We start from the raw sequence: 20,534 nt of genomic DNA on the forward strand, positions 1-20,534 counted from the left end.
GACTAAAAAGTGTTCAGAAGATGTTAAAAGATCTGATATTTACTATATTCATATGATTTAAAAATCTCAATATCTAAACAAAAGATAATGGAGTGGTTAAACAGGTTATTTGACATTCATATGACTACAAAAATTAGATTTATAAACAATTTTATTAGAATGAAAAAATATTTAGTGATCCTAAATTTATAAAATGGTCACTTATTTTTTTTCAGAAAAACATATTAACCTTTACTATCATTAACTAAAAATGCAGTGTAGTGGATGGGAAAGAAGGAAACTATAGTGGGTTATATGGTGTGCTTTTTAACTGAGGAAAAAACATTTGAATTTTCAAAACATCTCAAATATTGAGATAACACCTGTGACAAGATAAGCTAGTTGAAATCTAGACAAAACTTCAATTTTCAGAAATGAATAAAGAAGAAAAAAAATTGAAGTATTATAATAAACAGGAGCCAGTAATCCTAAATGCTCAGCACACAAGTTGAGGTTTTTTTCTTCCCACTTGGTTCCTTTTCCGAAAGAGACTTTCAGCATTTGCTTAACATTATAAAAGGCAGAGTCCAGGAAAAAGGAACTCTAAGTATCAAAACAGCAACACTCTCCAATCATGATAGCACATACTGCTTCACATGTTAGGATCCTTAGTAAATGGTGGCCATTATTACTATTGTATCAGTATCCTAATTATTATTCTTTTCTAAATCTTCTATACTCATCTTAATTGCTCTCAAAGCAATTGCTGTCTTATAGACTAGGCATTAAATCTTCCTTCCACGAATGAAATTCAGAGGCTTGCTGAGTTGTCTGAAGTTTAGAATTCTAATTCTCATTAAAGCTAACCTTTCAGGTAGATGTCTTTGGTTTTTCCTGCTTCTGATATCTCTAATTTTAGCACTTATAATTTCACCTGTTATGCACTGAAAATATGTAAGCATAAATTAAGAAAATATACATAGTAAAAGGTAAGATACACAGTATGACCAATTCATGTTTTTATTTATTTACTTTCTGCTTCCTAAATAAACCACAGATAATTTTACAGTGAGTAGGTTATGTTAAAAGTTAAAGTAGATGATTATTCACTAAAAATTTTCTTATATAATATTAAAATTACAGATAAAACTTCTGTTGATATCTACAATATTGAGATTAAAATTATTCCATGGAGTTTGTCCCAAATTGACATAGATTCATTGGTCAAAATGCCCTGGACTGGTGGACGTGATAATGCATCATTTGGCTGTGCAAACATGCTTTATGCTGTTACAGCTATCAGAGTAGCAACAGATTTTCATATAGTTAGTAAGGTAGATATATTTACATATTTTTTTTATTTTTCATAAAGATATTGAAGTATAAGACTTGCCTTTCATATGAATACTCAATTGTTATATTGGACTTATTTCCACCAAAACCCAAGGACAACTGTTGTTTTTATCCTATCCCAGGAGGTGGATAAGAGAAATACTTCAATTGTTTTGTGTTTATCCCAACAGACATTAGAATGCTATTCCTCATTTCTTAATATATTCTTGGTCCAAAGATAAAGAAAATGCAAAACAGCGAGTCTGACACATCCACCTCTGGATGGTGAGCACCATGTCCTCTCTTCTTGTTATTTTTAGCGTCTATTAAATTATATAACGGGCACACAGTGAAAGTTTGTTATTTTTGGCCCCAACTCTATCTAACTATTATTTCACTTATCAAATGTGGATTTTTCTCACTTGGGTTAGTATCCTATTGAGGGCAAGTTACTAGTTAAAGAAAAATATTTACTTCTTCAAAAAATATGGTTTCATATTCAACCTGGTTTTTAAAGAAAAAATAAGCCAAATACATAGGTTTAAAAAATTTAGATAAATTTATGAATATTCTCAAATCAGATATTTTGGTAATATTATAAAATTAGCTTATTTCCAAAGCATTGAAAGTACAAGTTCAGTTCATGTAAATATTTTCAGTGTTCAATTACCAAGTATTAAAGGTAAAGAAAAAAGGAGCTGGGAGGGAGCAAGAACAGTAGGATTATACACATGAATGTGACAATTTCTGCCCTCCAGAAATTTACAGAATGTGTATTTGGTACTTTACAAGATTCTGCACTTAGAGACTTCTTTATATTTATAGTGCACTTCCCTATACTAACAATAGTTGAAAATTGGCAATTTGGTTGCTTGAATTATCTAGTTAACTGGGAACTGTCAAATATATCATATTCAATTTTTAAAGAATTGTAATAAAATAGATATCAGAAACACAGAAATACAGAATTGGTCATATTAACTCAGTTTCATCATTCTCAAAAATTTGATTGACTATTTCATTTGTTGATTTTCAATAAGTATTTGAACACATTTTATGTGTAAGACACTGTGCAAGAATACAAAGATTACCATTCTTTTACTTTTTCATTCACTAATTAGTTGACCGATTGGAGAAATATTTATTGAGTCCCAATGACGTTCCAGATATTGAATGATCAATTACTATTAAGAACTCTATAATATAGTGGGAGAGATAATTCTAGCTGCAGATACCAGAACAGAGAACGTTTGTTAAAAATCCAGTAAAATATAAAGTGCTTTAGGAATTCAGCAGCTACACTAACAACATTTATGTGCCTGTCCATTTGTTATTTCATCAACTGGGTGATTTACCTTTTCTTAAGGTAATGTCCATTTATGGCTTCACTTTACATAAATCTGGCACAGATTTCTAGGGTAATATTTTTTCTATAAATGCCTTACTTGCATTTTAAAATACTACTCTAGCTTGCATATTCTAAACATACCTAACTAAAGTTTCAAAATATGCTCCCTTCTTCTAATATTTCAAAACTTGACAAAAAGAATATTAATCTCATCTATGCCTTCTACAAGTTTGTAGGATTTGTTCACATAAAAGGAGCCCAATTTCATATTTTCTCAGACAGTAACCCTTTTTCTTAGGTCATTTGATAAAACGGTACTCACTCCTTAAGTTCTACTGAATATAATTTAATCTTTCTTGGATGATTTAGAAATCATTTTAGGATGTTTTACAGTTGCTCAGAGTCATTTCTGTCAATAGCTGTGGGTATAGGACACGGATGGCATTAAAATTGGATTAGATTAAATTGATGGCAGAACTGGGTCATGCCCCAAATGCTACCTCCTTAAATGCATTGATTTTTTTGTTACTTTTTTATTTCTCTAAATTAAATAATGTACAAATTATACTCTGGCTAATTTAGGTTCACAATAAGTTAGAATTCATTTTGTCTGTATGAATAAAAGCATAGAGCCACGGTTTTATGTGTAATACACTTTAATTAGTTCTGTAACAATACGGAGCTAAGTAAAGTACTTACATTAGCTGCGCCAAGAAGTATTAACGTAGGGCCAAGACCTATAGTATATATTGACCTGAGCATTACTGACACCAGAAAGGGCCGAATACCCACAGGCTTGGAGAAGAAAAACAGCATAGACGTGCAGATCGCAACTGCTATCCACAGAAGGACTGAGAACAATGGAGAGAGGGTCCCTGTAAAATATGGAAGAAGTTTATTGTCAGCAAGAACAAAACTAGAAAATGCTGAAATATTTGCTCCTCTACTTTAGCAAGTCAAGCCATAATGCACTGAAGTTCAAAACAAATCTACTCAAAACTCTTTACATTCCAAGAAAACATCTTTGAACACATTCATTACTGCATTTGCAGAAAGTTTGTGATTAATTTCAGGCTACTTACTTACTAGTTAACACTCCTATTAAGTCTGAAAATTGTCCTCCCCTCCCTCCTTTGGCAGTAATTTGCTAAGTGCTTTCGATAGAAAAATCTCACTTGGGAATCCCAATTCAAAATTTATGATTGATGACCACTAGGAGTATAGCAAAATCATGAGAAATCAAGCAACTTTTTCATTGAACCCGTACTTTGTCTTGCTTTATTATTACCAGTAATATTTCCCTCTAAAAAATCTAGTATGTAGAATAACTAATTTTTTATAAAATAAAGCCACGTTTGAACTGTTACAACATACACACAGGTGTCTATATATGAAAGTATGTGGATGAGGGTGAGGCTCTGAAGGCCAAAACAAGTTTTAAAGAAAATGTGGAGTTATTTAATCATCAGAAAATAAAAGTTCCAAATGTTTTAAAAATGAACTCCATTACAAACAATTTCTCAGAAAACAGCCCACAAAGGAGGTTTAAAAATATCTTTCTTTTAAAAAGAAGTACAATTCAATGACATTTGCACTGACATGCAGAATCAAGGAATCCTCTGAAGGTCGCGTGTGCTACATCTGCAGAAGTAAATCAAGGGGCAGCATTCTTAGGCTGACTGGATCAGCTCCGGGACATCAAACTCCTGTCTATAGGATAACATTGCCACAGGGGAAACAACAAAGTGGAGATTTTCCACAAATTCCTTTGGTAAGTATTCCATAATGACTCTTATTCTTTTGGCCATACCTATTTCTGCATGCAAAATACCTTGAGCGTTTTGGTGTGTAGAGCTTTTGTACTATCACTGAAACCCTGGGGTTATCTGGACTTCTTTAATAAATTCTGTATAGACTTTAGTTCATAGTGAGTGCTAATAAATTTCAAAAATAGAATGATTCTGTCAGATGTTGTGTTAGTCCACTTTTCATCACTGTGACCAAAATACCTGACATAAACAACTTAAAGGAGGAAAGATTTATTTGGGCTCATGATTTCAGAGCTTTCCATCCGAGGTTAACTAGGTCCATTGCTTTGGGCCTGAGGTGAGGCGGAACATGATGGCGGAAGGGTGTAGCAGAGCAAAGCTGCTCACCTCATGGCAGACAGGAGAGACAGGAGGCAGAGTGAGAGAGGAGGAAGCTGGGGACAATACATGCCCAGCAGCCCACTTCAACTATGTCCTGCCTCCCCCAGATGCCATCAAGTTATCAATTCACTGTTGAGGTCAGAGCCCTCACCCTCCACACGCTTCCCAAAAGCCCCTTCTCTGAATATTGCTGCTTCAAAACATGAAACTTGGGTGGGGGCATTCTAGATACAAACCATAACAAATGTTTACAAGCAAAAGAAAAAAAAAATCACAGTGAAAAGCATTAGGCATTAACTTCTGAACTGTTGTATTCTTCCCAGGTTGTCTCTTGCTACTGTTTGTATACAGTCTGAGTGTGTCCCCTGGAAGTTCACAGGCTGGCAGCTTGGTCCCCAGGATGATGGTGTTGAGGTGGTAGAATTTTTAAGAAGCAGGGCCTACTGCAAAGTAATTAGGTCATGGGGGTTCTGCCCTTGGAAGAAATGATGTAATGATCACAGGACCAACATAGTTCTCTCCGAAGCAGGTTGCTATAAAGTGAGGCTACCCTGCCTGCCTGGACCCTTCTGCACACAGCCATTTCCACTTCCACATTTCTGTCACATTGTGAGCTGTAATGTGTCATGTTGTGATGAGGGCCCCTCACCAAGGGGTGAAGAGATAGGACCACCCAATCATGGACTCCCAGCCTCCAAATTTGAGTTAAATAAACCTTTTTTTCTTATGAAGTACCCAGCATCAGGTATTTTATTATATCAATTCAAAATGGACTAATATAAATTTTAAAGCAAACAATGATGAAAAAAGATTGGAAGGAGAGACTTGATATCCTCCATCATCAAATTTATGGTCTGGTAAGATTAATTCAGGGATGGGGAAATAAAAGGGAGTAACTTCCCTGAAAGTTACCTTCAACAATATCTGTTTCCAGTGCTAACAAAATGGACGACCTACTTGTGTTTATTTTGATGCTGGCTTGTAATTCTTTTGAATTTACCAAAAGAAAGCTCAACCATCAACTGCCTTGATTTCACAGATCTCAATGAGAAAAAAAAAAAAAAAAATGCCTTCAGGGTCTTCTTATCCTTATTAGGACTTGGGCCTCCTCTAGAATGCAAACTGTAAGGGAGAGGGCCATCTCTGGGCCTGTCTTGCAGCAATAAATAAAAGTTTATTAAGTAAACAAACAAAAACATACTGTGAGTAGGCAGTTAAGTCTATTTACAAACTCTCCAAGTTATAGAGCTTCACTTTAAAGTATATTAAAACTGCCAACATCTTCAAGGCACATTTAACAACTTTCTGTCAGTCATGTGACTCTTCAGTGTATTTCACAAATAATGTCTTGGTGTGACATTCTAGAAGTCCCAGATTTGGCACAGATAGCCACACTAGGCATTGTCGCTAATGCCTGATAAGGTAACCACATCTTTATTCCTCCCCAGATAGTATCAAACTTGCTGAGATTTCCCCCTGATTATACTAGAAATTAAAAACCATGTGCTTAAAATTGGTTGCTTTATAGAAAGAATTCCAAGAGTGTCTGGCACAGCACCTTGTACATAGTTTAATGATAAATACATCTTTGTGGAATTAATAAATAAGCTGAAAAGTTATTTTAAATGACTATTAGTTGACAATGATATCTGTAATTATCTTCTGTAAGAATAATCCTATTTTCTATCTGAAGATTTAACACTAAAACAAAAAGAAAGAAAAGAAATTGAAATGTAAAATGTCTCTGACAAACTCTAGAGCAGATAGATTTTCAAAGCCAATCCTGACCCACTAATGGGGAATGTTATCTCTCCTTAGTATGTTATATTTCTACCAATTTTCTATAATGAAGATATATTTATTTTTTTTTGTTTTTTTTTAATTTTTAATTTTAATTAAAAATCATAAATTTACATAGGGCAATGTTGTTTGATTCATTTTGTTATTTTTTCACCTTCCCCCCTCCCCTCCCACCCCTCTTTTCCCTCTATACATTCCTTTCTCCCTCATTCTTACCACCCTCCTTATCCCTAACCCTAAACCTAACCCTAACCCTAACACTAACCCCTCCTACCCCCCACCCCCGTATGTCCTCATCCGCTTATCAGTGAGATCATTTGTCCTTTAGTTTTTTGAGATTGGCTTATCTCACTTAGCATGATACCCTCCAATTTCATCCATTTGCCTGCGAATGCCATAATTTTGTCATTCCTCATGGCGGAGTAATATTCCATTGTATATATATGCCACAGTTTTGTTATCCATTCATCAACTGAAGGGCATCTGGGTTGGTTCCACAATCTGGCTATAGTGAATTGAGCAGCTATGAACATTGATGTGGCTGTATCTCTGTAGTATTCTGATTTTAAGTCCTTTGGGTACAGACCAAGGAGTGGGATAGCTGGGTCAAATGGTGGTTCCATTCCAAGCTTTCTGAGGAATCTCCATACTGCTTTCCAGAGTGGCTGCACTAGTTTGCAACCCCACCAGCAATGTATGAGTGTACCTTTTTCCCCACATCCTTGCCAACACCTATTGTTGCTTATGTTCTTGATAACCGCCATTCTAATTGGGGTGAGATGAAATCTTGGGGTAGTTTTGATTTGCATTTCTCTTATTACTAGAGATGTTGAACATTTTTTCATATATCTGTTGATTGCTTGTACATATTCTTCTGTGAAGTGTCTGTTCATTTCCTTAGCCCATTTGTTGATTGGATTATTTGTATTCTTGGTGTAGAGTTTTTTGAGTTCTTTATAGATTCGGGATATTAGCGCTCCATCTGAAGTATGATTGGCAAAGATATTCTCCCACTCTGTAGGCTCTCTCTTCACATTACTGATTGTTTCCTTTGCTGAGAGAAAGCTTTTTAGTTTGAATCTATCCCAGTTGTTGATTCTTGCTTTTATTTCTTGGGCTATGGGAGTCCTGTTAAGGAAGTCTGCTCCTGAGCCAACAAGTTGAAGGTTTGGGCCTACTTTTTCTTCTATAAGATGCAGGGTCTCTGGTCTGATTCCGAGTTCCTTGATCCATTTTGAGTTGAGTTTTGTGCAGGGTGAGAGATAAGGGTTTAATTTCATTCTGTTGCATATGGTTTTCCAGTTTTCCCAGCACCATTTGTTGAAGAGGCTATCTTTTCTCCATTGCATATTTTTGGAACCTTTGTCTAGTATGAGAAAATTATATTTATTTGGGTTTGTGTCCGTGTCCTCTATTCTGTACCATTGATCTACCTGTCTATTTTGGTACCAATACCATGCCGTTTTTGTTACTATTGCTTTGTAATAGAGTTGAAGATCTGGTATTGCGATACCACCTGCTTCGCTCTTTCTACTGAGGATTGCTTTAGCTATTCTGGGTTTCTTATTCTTCCAGATGAATTTCATAATTGCTTGCTCTATTTCTGTAAGGTACATCATTGGGATTTTAATTGGAATTGCATTGAGTCTATATAGCACTTTTGGTAGTATGGCCATTTTGACAATATTAATTCTTCCTATCCATGAACATGGGAGATCTTTCCATCTTCTAAGGTTTTCTTTTATTTCTTTCTTTAGTGTTTTGTAGTTCTCATTGTAGAGGTCTTTCACCTCTTTTGTGAGATTGATTCCCAAGTATTTTATTTTTTTTGATGCTATTGTGAATGGGGCACTTTTCCTAATTTCTCTTTCTGAAGATTCATCACTTATGTATAAAAATGTATTGGATTTATGAACATTGATCTTGTAACCTGCTACTTTACTGAATTCACTTATGAGTTCTAAGAGTTTTCTGGTGGAATTTCCAGGTTCCTCTAAATATATAATCATGTCATCAGCGAACAGGGATAGTTTGAGTTGCTCTTTTCCAATTCGTATCCCTTTAATTTCTTTGGTTTGTCTAATTGCTCTGGCTAGAGTCTCAAGAACAATGTTGAATAGAAGTGGTGAAAGAGGGCATCCCTGCCTTGTTCCAGTTTTTAGGGGGAATGCTTTCAGTTTTTCACCATTTAGAATGATATATGAAGATATATTTATAATGGAAAATATTTTTAGAAATCCCCCTACACATTTTTAAATCTTAGAAAGTAGGAAGTTCAGTCTTTATAAAAGAAATTTTAGGCAGTAAAATTGGAAACTTCAGTTCATTTCACATAATGGAACTCTGCTACCTACCTCATGCTAATTGGTTTATAGCTTCCTATATACAGCAAGCTGCTTCTTACCTCTCAGTCTCTCTCTATCCCTCTGCCTCCCACATAGGTTCATAAGACTTTCCTGTTTCCTCCACCTAATGCAGCTAAAGTAGGCATCCATCCATAAATCCATGGATGCTCCTTAGGCCCTTTTCAATTCTTGCTCCGTTAATCAGACCAGGAACTTCTTGAGGACAAGGACAGAATTTCTAGGACCTAGCATGATGCCTGAAATTTGGTGGTACCCCATCAATGCTTATTAAGTTGAATGCACTGAAATACCTTGAAGAATTTATTTCCTTTAACAAAAAGCACTTATAGGGAAAAAGAATTACCTCCAAAATTGAAATACACCACACACACACTCGTTTATTTAAAAATCACATCCCATCTTGATATGAGAAATTCCAATGGCAAAATTCTCTCCACTGACTATTCTGTTTTTGCCAAATGCAGCCCAGGACAGGGACAGTTGGCATGGCAATCTCAATTTCTGAACAGATATACAGGAGATTCCCCAGCTTCGACAGCTGCTGGGCCAGCCTGGTGATGAGAGGATGCTCTCTATTTGTAGTAGAGGACAGAGGGTACTTTTCAAGTTGTCCTCTGAGCATCATCTCCCCCATGACAGCTCCCTTTAATTTCTGTACACCAGCACCTTGGTCAAAGGGGAACACTATTCTCTCAGTTAATACTGTATCCCCATTGCAAACCAGACTGGAGGACCATGAAATCCCCAGTCTCTGGTGTTATCAGGCTGAAAAATACAGCTGGAGAACACATAAATAGCCCATTCCTTCTGCCAGCCCCTCCGCTCTCACTGTCACAGCAGACTCTGTGACTCCAAAGCAGCATGCATTAGGGTTTAGGGTTGGAAAGGGTGGCACATGTTAATCCAGGGTCTTTTTTGGCTCAAGATTTATCAGGTGACTTCATGATCAGCATCTACACACAAAATTATGAGGATCTCAGGGTAGAATAGATTCTTAATTTTTTTTTTCATTTTAAACTTCACTTGCAAACTCTTTCAACCATATGTAATAGTTGCAAGAGTGATGCAAAAAAAATCCCATATACCCTTTACCTAGATTCCCCAAATGTCAACACCTTATACAAGAAATTAAAAACCATGTGCTTAAAATTGTTTACTTTGTAGAAAGAATTCTCTTGTCACAAGAGTTGCCTTACTCTGTGCCAAGAGTTCATCACTAAAGAAGACCAAACACAGAGCTGAACAGGCTGTTTCCACTTAAAGTTACCGCTTTTCCTTTTGTATTTGTTAAGTATATTGTGAAGAGACACTTCGAGACTCTGTCAAAATCCTGATTTCATCATATTTTTCATCCTATAGTTACCCCTTAATTTTAGCACCGGTTGTTGATTCTTACTGCTGTGATGTTTATCAAATGGTGACATTCTATTTCTATCATTCCATCTACATTTTATTAACCAGAATACTATTATAAAGAAGAATTCTCTTTTCTCACCACAAGTAAGGATTCCTGGATACTTATTTTATTCTATGAGTTATAATGTATTACTGTCAATAATTTTTTTCTCAAAGTTTTCTCAGATTTGGCTACCAGGAGGCCTTTTATGTTGGATCCTGTGTTCTTATATGCCCCGTCATTTTTTTGAGCACATCTTAGAAGAATTTTAATGGTCAAATAATCCATCTTTTAATGACTTCAAAGTGCTCCAGGAGAGTAGTGGTTCATCCTGTTCAAAAAATTCAGCATCAAAGAGCTTTCATCACCAGCACAGAATTCTTTAGACAGTTCTGGTGGCCAAGTGTACTTATCAGTCTTGACTTTCCTTCTTTGGCCTTTCTAGAGATGCATAGTGTGCAGTTGAGGTTTAGAGGCTATGCTAATCCTGACCTAAATTTCAACCTTGCTCACAGAGCAATAACTAAATCACTCATTCAGAATTGTAATCTGATGACCAGACACATCTTGGGGTTCTATATTGCCCCCTTCCTCTAAATGCCAAACCCACACCTAGATACTTTGAGATTGAGCCTTGCCTTGGTTGCTACTGTTAGCTCCTATTTAAGAATCCTTTCCAAGGGAAAGTTTGCATCTGCAGTTGATGATGAGGCACCATGTTTTCCAGTCCTGTGTTTGTTAGTCCTATTTCTTGTGAGGCAGAACTACTCCAAACCCACCTATACATGTGGTTTTAGGTGTTTGTTCAAGGATTAGTCACATCAGAAAAACCTTGAGAGCTTATTTAAAACTAGAATTATTAGGTAAATCTGAAACAGGGGTACCATCCATAGAACAAAGTACTCACTTTACAGGTTTGTTAGGAAGATTCAATGAAATTATGTATTTGATCTGACCCAATCCAAATGGTAAATGATATCAGTCACTATTATTATTACTATTACTGTTATAACTATCATCAGTCAGGTTAGTATTAAAAATACATCAGGTGTTCTTCTTTCTTCTGAATGAGTGGTCCAGGGGAATGGCATTTCCCATAGCCATTTCACATATATAGGTGGTAGCAAAGGCTGTATACCTTGCCTCTGCTGGGTCATGTCAGGGACACCACAGAATGAAACTCAGGGAAAATGAGGTCATGCATGAAGGGGCACCTGTTATCCTCATGCTTTCAATACAATCATCCATGCAGAAAGGTACTAGATTAGAAACAAAAGGTCTAGACTTCTACTCTGGGATGGGCCATGTTTAGCCTCTCTAGGCATCCACCTCTTCATCTGTCAAATAAAGGTTTAACGTGGATGAATTCAACAGGTGCCTCCAATTCTAAGACTTTATGCTTCTATTAACTGGGACTCTGCCATCTAGTCTCAGCAGTCTGTGTGAAGATGATAATGATGTGTCATTTCACGCTGGACTTCTCTCATCAGAAGAATTATGTTCCTGTGTGCCAAGAGTTCATCACTAAAGAGGACCAAACCCAGGGCTGAAAAGGCCGTTTCCACTTCCTAGTGCAGTATGGATGGCCAAATAGTTGCTTCATTTTTCACTGAAATTTAATTCACACATTCACCCTATTGCCAAACATTCTATCATTGGCACTGCCTTCTTAAAAAAGCCAACTTTTTTTTCATGACCCCACAAATTTTAGCTAAAGGTTAAGACTTTAATATCTATGTTACCTATAATGGACTTGGACTTGTAAAATAGAAAATTATTCTTGGATTCCCATTTCTTTTTTTGCCTCACCTCCCATTCATCTGAAATGAGCTTAAATATCTGTTGCTCCCATCATGACATCTTTCCACCAGGCTTCCCTTGGTAGCGTGTAGACCTTATAACAACCACAACTCAACTTTATCAAATGCTTACCAGGCACTATTCTAAATACTCTACCTATAGCAATTTATTAAATTCTCACAATAATCCTGTGAACAGATGAGATAACTTTTTCAGAGTTATCCTTTGCTGATTTCTCATGTCCCCCACCTCTTTCCAAGCCCATTCCAAAGGTATTTACTAGCGTCCTCCCTTGTAATATATTTTCCCATGTACTTTGTCAAACGCAAACAAAATTTATTTCCCAAAACCCTTAAGCATATTTCTACTTTATTTCCCATTTCACTTAAAATGGTATTTCTCTCACCTTGTCCTTGTAGAACCGCATGCATTATTAGTTTAATAATACTAATTTCATAGTCAATATCCTTTATTCTCTATAATTATATTCTGTCTTATCCTGTACATTTTAAAGACCAAGATTATAAATATTTAACTTTCTATATATTATTAATAATATAGTATTATAGAATCAAAACCAAAAAATTACAGGTTGCATATATGTATGGGATTTTTTTTTGTAAAATTACATTCCCATTGACCATAGTTTACTGAACACTCTACTTACCATCATCTTTTCAATAACACATAAAATTTATTTAACAATAATTAAATTTTCCTTATTTCAGAGCTCTTTATGGTTCAGGAATTTAGCATATTAATTTTAGAATCTTAAAACATTTATTATTTGAAGAGACAAGCACTTGCCTTCATCTCCATCATCCCCAAAAGGGTAGAAGAGAGCAACTGCTAGATTGATGAACACAGCCAGGTTGAAGGAAATGCTCCCCCAGAGAGAGATGTGCCTCGAGAACCAGAACAGGGCAGGGTTGTCTGGAAGCAGAGTGCCACGGGACAGAACAGAAAACAAATTTGGATTTTAACAGGCAAACCTGATCGAAATAATAATGTACTAAATGCATTTTTTGTAAACTACTATAAAATCATATTCAAATATACACTGACTATGACTTAATTTATTAAAAATAATGAGTACCACAAGGGAGTTTTCTATTTCATTCCTGGTTTTATCCTTCAGCCAGTTTACACCTAACCTGCTGTAGAAGAATAAGTAATTTTGCAATTACTAACGGTGATCAGAAAAGGTAGTTCTGGCTAGGTGCAGGGCTACTTGGGAAACTGAGGCAGAAGGATGCCAAGTTCAAGTTCAGCATGGGAAACTTAGTGGGAGGTCTTGCCTCAAAATAAAAAGTAAAAGGGCTAGTAGAATAGCTTAGAGTGTCCCTGTGTTCAACTACTCTCAAAAAAAAAAAAAAAAAAAAAGAGTAGAAAAAGGGATTCTGTACTCTATCCCCAGAGCAGATTAGGGGGAAGGCAGCTTAGCAGCTGCCTGAGGACCCTTTTAATGGAATGGTATACATCGCTGTACAATTTGGCAAAATTGATAAACTGGTCCCACTCCCATGCCTTAAAATTTAAAACAAAACAAAAACAAAAAACAAAAACAAAAAAACCCTAGCACAGGTGTATCTAAATGGATATTCCTTAGTGGTAGCTACCTAAGATCGGAAACTTAATACCACAGCACAGTACTATTTACTATTTACCTGGAACAACTGATTTATATTATCTACATTTTAAACCATAATGCTTAACAGCTTGTTGGGTTTGAAACAGCAGGAAAAAATGAAACTCTGCAATAAGAAATATCCATAAGTGGAAGAGAGAATTGCTGAACATTTTAAGAAAAGGGACTCCATGTCTGTCATTGGAAATGAATCAGTAAATGTATCTACTAAACGGCATCTACCTTAAATGAAAGTCACTTCTTTCTTTTTTTATTGGTTCTTTTTAGTTATATATGACAGTAGAATCTATTCTGATATATTTATACAAACATGGAATATATCTTATTCTAATTAGGATCTCAGGCTTGTGGTTATACATGATGTACAGATTCACTGTGGTGCATTCATATATGAACATAGGAAAATTATATCAGATCCATTCCTTTCCTATCTTCCTCTCAGAAGAGGAACTGTCTTTCCTCTTCCTATCTCCCCTCACTTCCCTTTATTCCCCTTTGTCTTATCCACTAAACTTCTATTCTTTCTCTCCCCCAACCTTGTGGGTTAGCATCCACATATCAGAGAAAACATTTGAACTTTGTTTTTTGGAGATTGACTACCTTTAATAAGGATGATAGTCTCCATATCAATCCACTTACTGGCAAATGTCAAAAAGTCATTCTTTTCTATGGCTGAGTAATATTCCATTGTGTATATATACCACAATTTCTTTATACATTCATCTGTTGATAGGTATCTAGGTTGGTTCCATAGCTCAGGTATTGTGAATTGTGCTGCTGTAAACACTGATATGGCTGTGTCATTGCTGTATACTGATTTCAGCTCCTTTGGATGTATACCAGGAATGGAATAACTGGGTCAAATGGTAGTTCCATTCTTAGTTTTTTGAGGAATCTCCATAATGCTTTCCAGAGTAGCTGCATTAACTTGTAGTTCCATTTATTGATTGGGTTATTTGTTTTAGTTTGGTTTTTTTGTTGTTGTTGTTTGTTTTTGGTGTTAAGCATTTTGAGTTCTTTGTATATCCTGGAAATTAAAGCCTTATTTGAGGTGTAGGTTGCAAAAATTTTCTCCCATTATGTAGGTTCTTTCCTTACACTCCGGTTACTTCTTTTGCTGTGAAGAAGTTTTTTAGTTTGATACCATCCCATTTATTCTTTCTAACTCTTTTGAATAACTGAACAGATGTTTAATGCATGCAAGTTTGAAGAGGAGCCCAATTTATTAGCTTGTCCTGGGCACTAGCTTGAGGTCTTTGTTCTCTAACTTTAAATATCTTAAAGCCAGCATTAAAATACTGAAGTCAATTGTGGGGGAGGCCTATTGATTTTCAAATAGAAGTCATAAACTTTTCAGATATACCCTGTAAACCTCAATCTAGAGTCTGCTGTTTACTTTCAAACTATTCTTAACCTTCAGTACATGTTGGTTTTCTTCCCTTGGGATGCAATATTCTATATTATAAAAAGCTATCATTAGCCGTGGCATTTTATTGACTAATATTCTGCTTTTTAAAAATGAGGACTCCTAGTTCAGAAATTATGGAAATGGCTATTTCCAAATTTTAAAGTGAAATGCAATTTGGAAATTATTTTTGGATTTTTTTTTAAAAATAAATAACAAGATAATTATGTAAATCAAAAGCACAAATTCCAGGGCAGTTCACTATTCAATTTTCTTTTTCATCAGGAGAAAATGCATATTTTCAAATGTTTCAAATAAAACTATTGTCTTTACATATATTTTGGACACTCAAAATTTTCACTTTATTCCATAAGGTTCTATGTGGTAAAATGCTAAGGGAGAATAATTTCTTTCTTAACTTTTTTCAGACATGCTACTAGAAGAGTCTAAAAATGCATGCCACAATCTTCCATCCAAAGATGTGGTTCTCAGGCTAAACTCAAGTTCATAAATCATACTCACTAAAGTGAAAACTAGAATGTGTAAAGAGGCCTGGAGAATATATGCCTGCTGGTCTGGGAAACTTCTCAAGACAAAAAAAAGACCTAATCAAGAGCTTCCCTCTACCAATTTTGGTTAAAAACTCATGATATCTTTTATTTGTGAAAACAAATGAAATTTTATTTAAAGGTTTAAAAAATTTAAATATTAAAACTTGGTGTTTCTAAACAGATTGGAGGTCTGAGATATAAGTAGTGAGATTGGCATTATGATGATTTATAACTGTAAAATTATAATGTTTGCTCCCTTTGAATGCAGGTGTCATGAAATGTCTAGCTTATTTGATTTGGAAAGGGAAAGATAGGTTCAAAAAAAGAATGACTCTCAGAAAAACACTGGACACTCCACTCAATCCCAGGACAACAGAGAAGAGTATGAGGAGCACTGGTTGCTGGCCTCTTCCCCACCCTGTTCACTGACTATCAGAGGCCACTGCGGCCTACTCACGGACCTCAAACCAGCTGCTGCCTGACACTGAAACTTATAGCTGCAACCTTGCATTTCATAACATGTATTTAAACAATAGGATCACCAAAAATAAATAAATAAATAAAGGACTATCACTGACAGGCAATGCATAATTAGGGTTTTGTACATTCGTGAAGCCGCAGGCACCTGGTCTCCACTATCAGATTGGGCTTAAAGAAATTTAAAAACCATTTAAATGAACTGGCATCATGTGTCCCCAGAGTACCAACTGATCAACTGCTATGCACAAAACTAGCCCTCTGTTTATTGTACTTACTCCTGATTTTCCTTTGCCACTTCATCTCATTGTAGAGATCCTCTGTTTGCTGGAAGAAGTCATTCACTTTGCTTCCTTGCTCATCCCTCTCCGTTGTATTGAATACACGGCACTTGGATTCACGAGTGAGGAACTCACATATATTGGGGACAGGAAAAACGATTTGCTCCATGGTCCTGTCATGCCGAACAATCTGAAAACATTAATTTGCATTCGTTTTTAGCCTTTTACACACTTAGACTATTTTTTTGTTTTCAGCATGAGTTTGTTTACTAATGATATTTTATGAATCCAGTTAAGAAAAAAAAGTGCCAGTTTGAAATACCTAAAATAGTCCTTTACTGTACCTTTTTTTGCATTATTTCTTTAATTAAAAGCAATTAATTGACATAACACCATACTGTGTTGTAAATAAGGAAAATTTAATCTTTCTTTCTGAGTTAGCATTACACTTTTGCCATCTGTTTTTATTTTGATGAAGTACACCAGAGAACTAAGATGGTCTTCATTAGCAGGTGACTGGATGTAGCCTCAAACCCAGCCCTTAGCATATTTGTGTCTTGTTCCTGGCCTGTTCTTCCTGAAGAGGGCTGTTGGTGACAAGTGGCATTCAAGTACACCTGAGTTCTACAGAGAAAAGTGTTTCATATCATAAAAATGTTCTATGCATGGCAAAAACCTATTTTTGTAGGTATAATACTGTTTTTGAACATATGCCCAAATATGTATAGTCATTATTTTGAACACTTTATTTGGTATTTGTGACCATTTAACTTTAGACCAAAATAGAGGCTGAATATTTTCACATAGATTCACTATGTAACAAAGAGTTTATGGAGCCTAAATTTCAAGGTTCATTTCAAGTCCTTAGGAATTAACACGGATTGGTCTGAATACAGAAGAGTGATTTTACTTCCCTTTGCCATTGACTAGAGTGGTATGGGCATATGATCTACTTGTGGAAAATGAGGCATAGGAAGAAATTTCTAGGGATGTGGGGATGCTGGTGGGGTGCTTCTGGGAAATATTTTACTTCCTAATAAAGGCAGAGAGTCACATGGGATGAAATAATAATATTCCCCAAACCAAATACACAAAACAAAAACTTTTTTTTTTTTTTTTATTGCCTATACCCTCTTTCTTTTGTTTAGAATAGGTTAAGATTGGTACAAAGGTGTGGTGCTTGAACTCTGTAGCCTTGAAGGGAAGCGTAAGAAGGAATCTAGCAGAAGCATGAAAAGCCTACATGCTTGAATCAACTGTAGGAGTGCTTACAACTCCAGACCACCCATCAGATAATAACACACCTTTGTTGTTTAAATGATTGTCAGTTGGTATTCTGTTAAACTTGCAACTGAAGATTTCCTAAACAATATGTTGTATAGTCAAACTACATGATAGAATACTGACATAAGCAAACAAGATGAAATTTAGTGGTGGTTAAAAAAAAAAAAAAAGCTTGCTGCACATAGGCTAAAAATCAATTATGTAAAATAATTGGACATATTTGGTATGGTAAGCAACCATATGAAAGGTTTTTTTAAAAGGTTTACTTGATCAAACAGTGTCAAATATTTAAAAAAATCTCAGGGTGCATTAAAGAAATCAAATTTTGATTATTAGAAGACAAGTTATTCAGCCCCTTTATGAAATGTCATGTTTCATACTGGTTGTCACATTTTACAAAGGGCATTGACAAATCGGAGGGATTACTGAAAGAAATGGGAATAACTTAACTGCAAAGAGCCAAATATGGTTAATTTTTTTCCACAAATTTATTCAACAAATGCTTATTAGTCTTCAGGTGAGGAGCTTTGGGGAATTCAAAGTGGAAAACAATGTGAACACCAATCTATAAGAACTTGGAAGTTTAGCAATCATGATGATTCTTCAAATATTACCGCCAAGCTACCATGTTGAGAGTGGAGGAAATGTTGTCAACCAAGGGTAAACATTAAAATGGGCTAGCGTAAACCCTTTGTTTTTAAAAAACCTATTCTGATATTAAAGCAATTTCCTTCAGAAGAAGTGAGATCTCTAGTACACAAAGAATTTAAAGCAGAAGCAAAATCACTATAGGGCAATTCCTTCCTAGATGGACAATAAGACATGAGACACTTCCTACTTTCTAGGGTCATGAAGTCCATAATTTGCAGACAAATTATTATCCTCAATAATATCAATTATTGTACTTATGCTCTGCACACAATGCTTAATTTTATAAATACAAAGATAATTGAGACCAGTCCCTGTCTCAAACTGGGGACAAGTGACATATGTATAAAGCCAACAATATTCCAGTGTGATCTGCTTTGAACTAACAGAAAGACTAAACTACTATGGAAACTGCTATGGAAGCATGGGGGAATTAGTAAGTACCTGGAGGAAGGAGGGGAGGTCCACCCATACATGAACTGGAGCCTATAAAATCATGAGCCAAAATAAACATTTTATTTTTATTAATTATCTCAGGTACTTTGTTAAAATGACACCAAAGTTATCTATGTGTGTGCAAATAGAGCAATAAATTCACTCCAGGGTCTGCATTCCTCTCAATGACCTGCATAGAGTAAATGATTTTACAGATCCAGGGCAAATGTATATATATTTGTATATGCATACATTCTCCAAACCAACCATCTTCAATACTACTATCTTTTGCCTTTCCTATCATCCTATCATTTTGTCTGATTCACCTGTCTTCTCTAATGCCTTCTCTTTCCAAACCTTTCTCCAAACAGCAACCAGAGTGATCTTTTGATATGTCATCCCCTCCCTATGCTCTTTCACACCCTCTTCATTTGCTTCTTCTATCTGAAGTCCTCTGCCTGATCATTAGTAAAGAGAAACTTGTATCCAATCTTTAGTCTATTCTGAATGGCAGCCTTCCTTACGAAATCTATCCTGAAAATTTTCAGGCACAATTAATTGCTGTTTCCTCTGCATTTCCTTGAACATTGTTTATACACTTACCACATGGAATTATCTTCTATATGTGTGAATTGGTAGAGTGGGTGCTCAGGAAATATTAACTGCATGAATTTATAGCTCTCTCCTCATTGCTGGTAAGCAATAAAACCACCTGAACAGCAGCACTCATCTCTCATAGGTATAAACAAATCCCTCTCTCCTCTGCCCACTCTGCCTGCTAGTCCTTCTGATCTCCTACCTTTGTACTTTGGTTTCTGGGACCATCCTCAGGACTTTCATGGCTTGATGATCTGTTTGTATCAATTTCTCAAGCCTCCTGAGTTTGCCAACCTCCCAGTTCCTAAGCACCAGATGCAATGAGCAATGTTCTGGCTCCAGGTCCAGCTTCTGGGCTGCTCTAGGTCAAGTCTGACACCAAAGCTGTGGTACTGTTAATGTTTACAAATGTGAGCAAGGAATTCATTTTGCCACACAAAGTAATAATGCTTATTATTCCAAAGGTTTGGCAATAGTAAACGACAAGGTATAGCAACTATATATCCTGAGAACAGTGATGTCCATCATGCAGTCTGCTGAAGACTAAAAAATATCTGCCAAAATGAATGAATGTATGAATGTAAATTAGGACTGACAAGCATCAACTACTCTGCTCACTTCTGCCTGATTAGTTCTGCCAACTAGTGTCAAAATGATACCATAGCTAGTAAATGACAGCCAGATGGGTCTCCCAATATATAATGATAAGCACATTTTGACCCACACCTCCTGAACTGCCACTGGCCATTAAATAAAATTAAATAATGTCTAATATGAAGGGAGGGGTGGCAAGAGGTCAATTGCTACATACTGAAAATGGAAACTGTTAAGCCATGCAAGTTTACAGTCATTTGAAAACATTATTAGTACCTTCCATGTTTGCTACACTTCTGAATACTTTCCTAAGACACATAGAGATCTCTTTTGCATTAAGCCTTCCACAATTTTAAAAAGGAACATTTTCTAGAATCAAACTTCTATGGTAATTATCCTGTCTCTAAAACATCAGTGCTCTGCAAAGATTGTTTCTATAACCA

General features: G+C 35.7%; 1 protein-coding gene across 2 annotated transcripts in view; it reads right to left on the reverse strand.

The window, feature by feature from the left end:
* Positions 1–20,534, reverse strand: part of ITPR2 (inositol 1,4,5-trisphosphate receptor type 2) — a 525,070-nt gene that overhangs the window by 76,901 nt on the left and 427,635 nt on the right. For both annotated transcript variants that reach the window (XM_079139251.1, XM_079139250.1), the window contains 3 exons: positions 16,531–16,723; positions 12,979–13,104; positions 3,359–3,534 (listed from right to left, as the gene is read on the reverse strand). In XM_079139251.1, the coding sequence (XP_078995377.1) occupies positions 3,359–3,534; positions 12,979–13,104; positions 16,531–16,723 (495 nt within the window). The remainder of the gene's footprint in view (positions 1–3,358; positions 3,535–12,978; positions 13,105–16,530; positions 16,724–20,534) is intronic.

The sequence above is a fragment of the Sciurus vulgaris genome (genome assembly GCF_902686455.1).
Source record: "Sciurus vulgaris genome assembly, chromosome: 5".
Classification (NCBI taxonomy): Eukaryota; Metazoa; Chordata; class Mammalia; order Rodentia; family Sciuridae; genus Sciurus; species Sciurus vulgaris.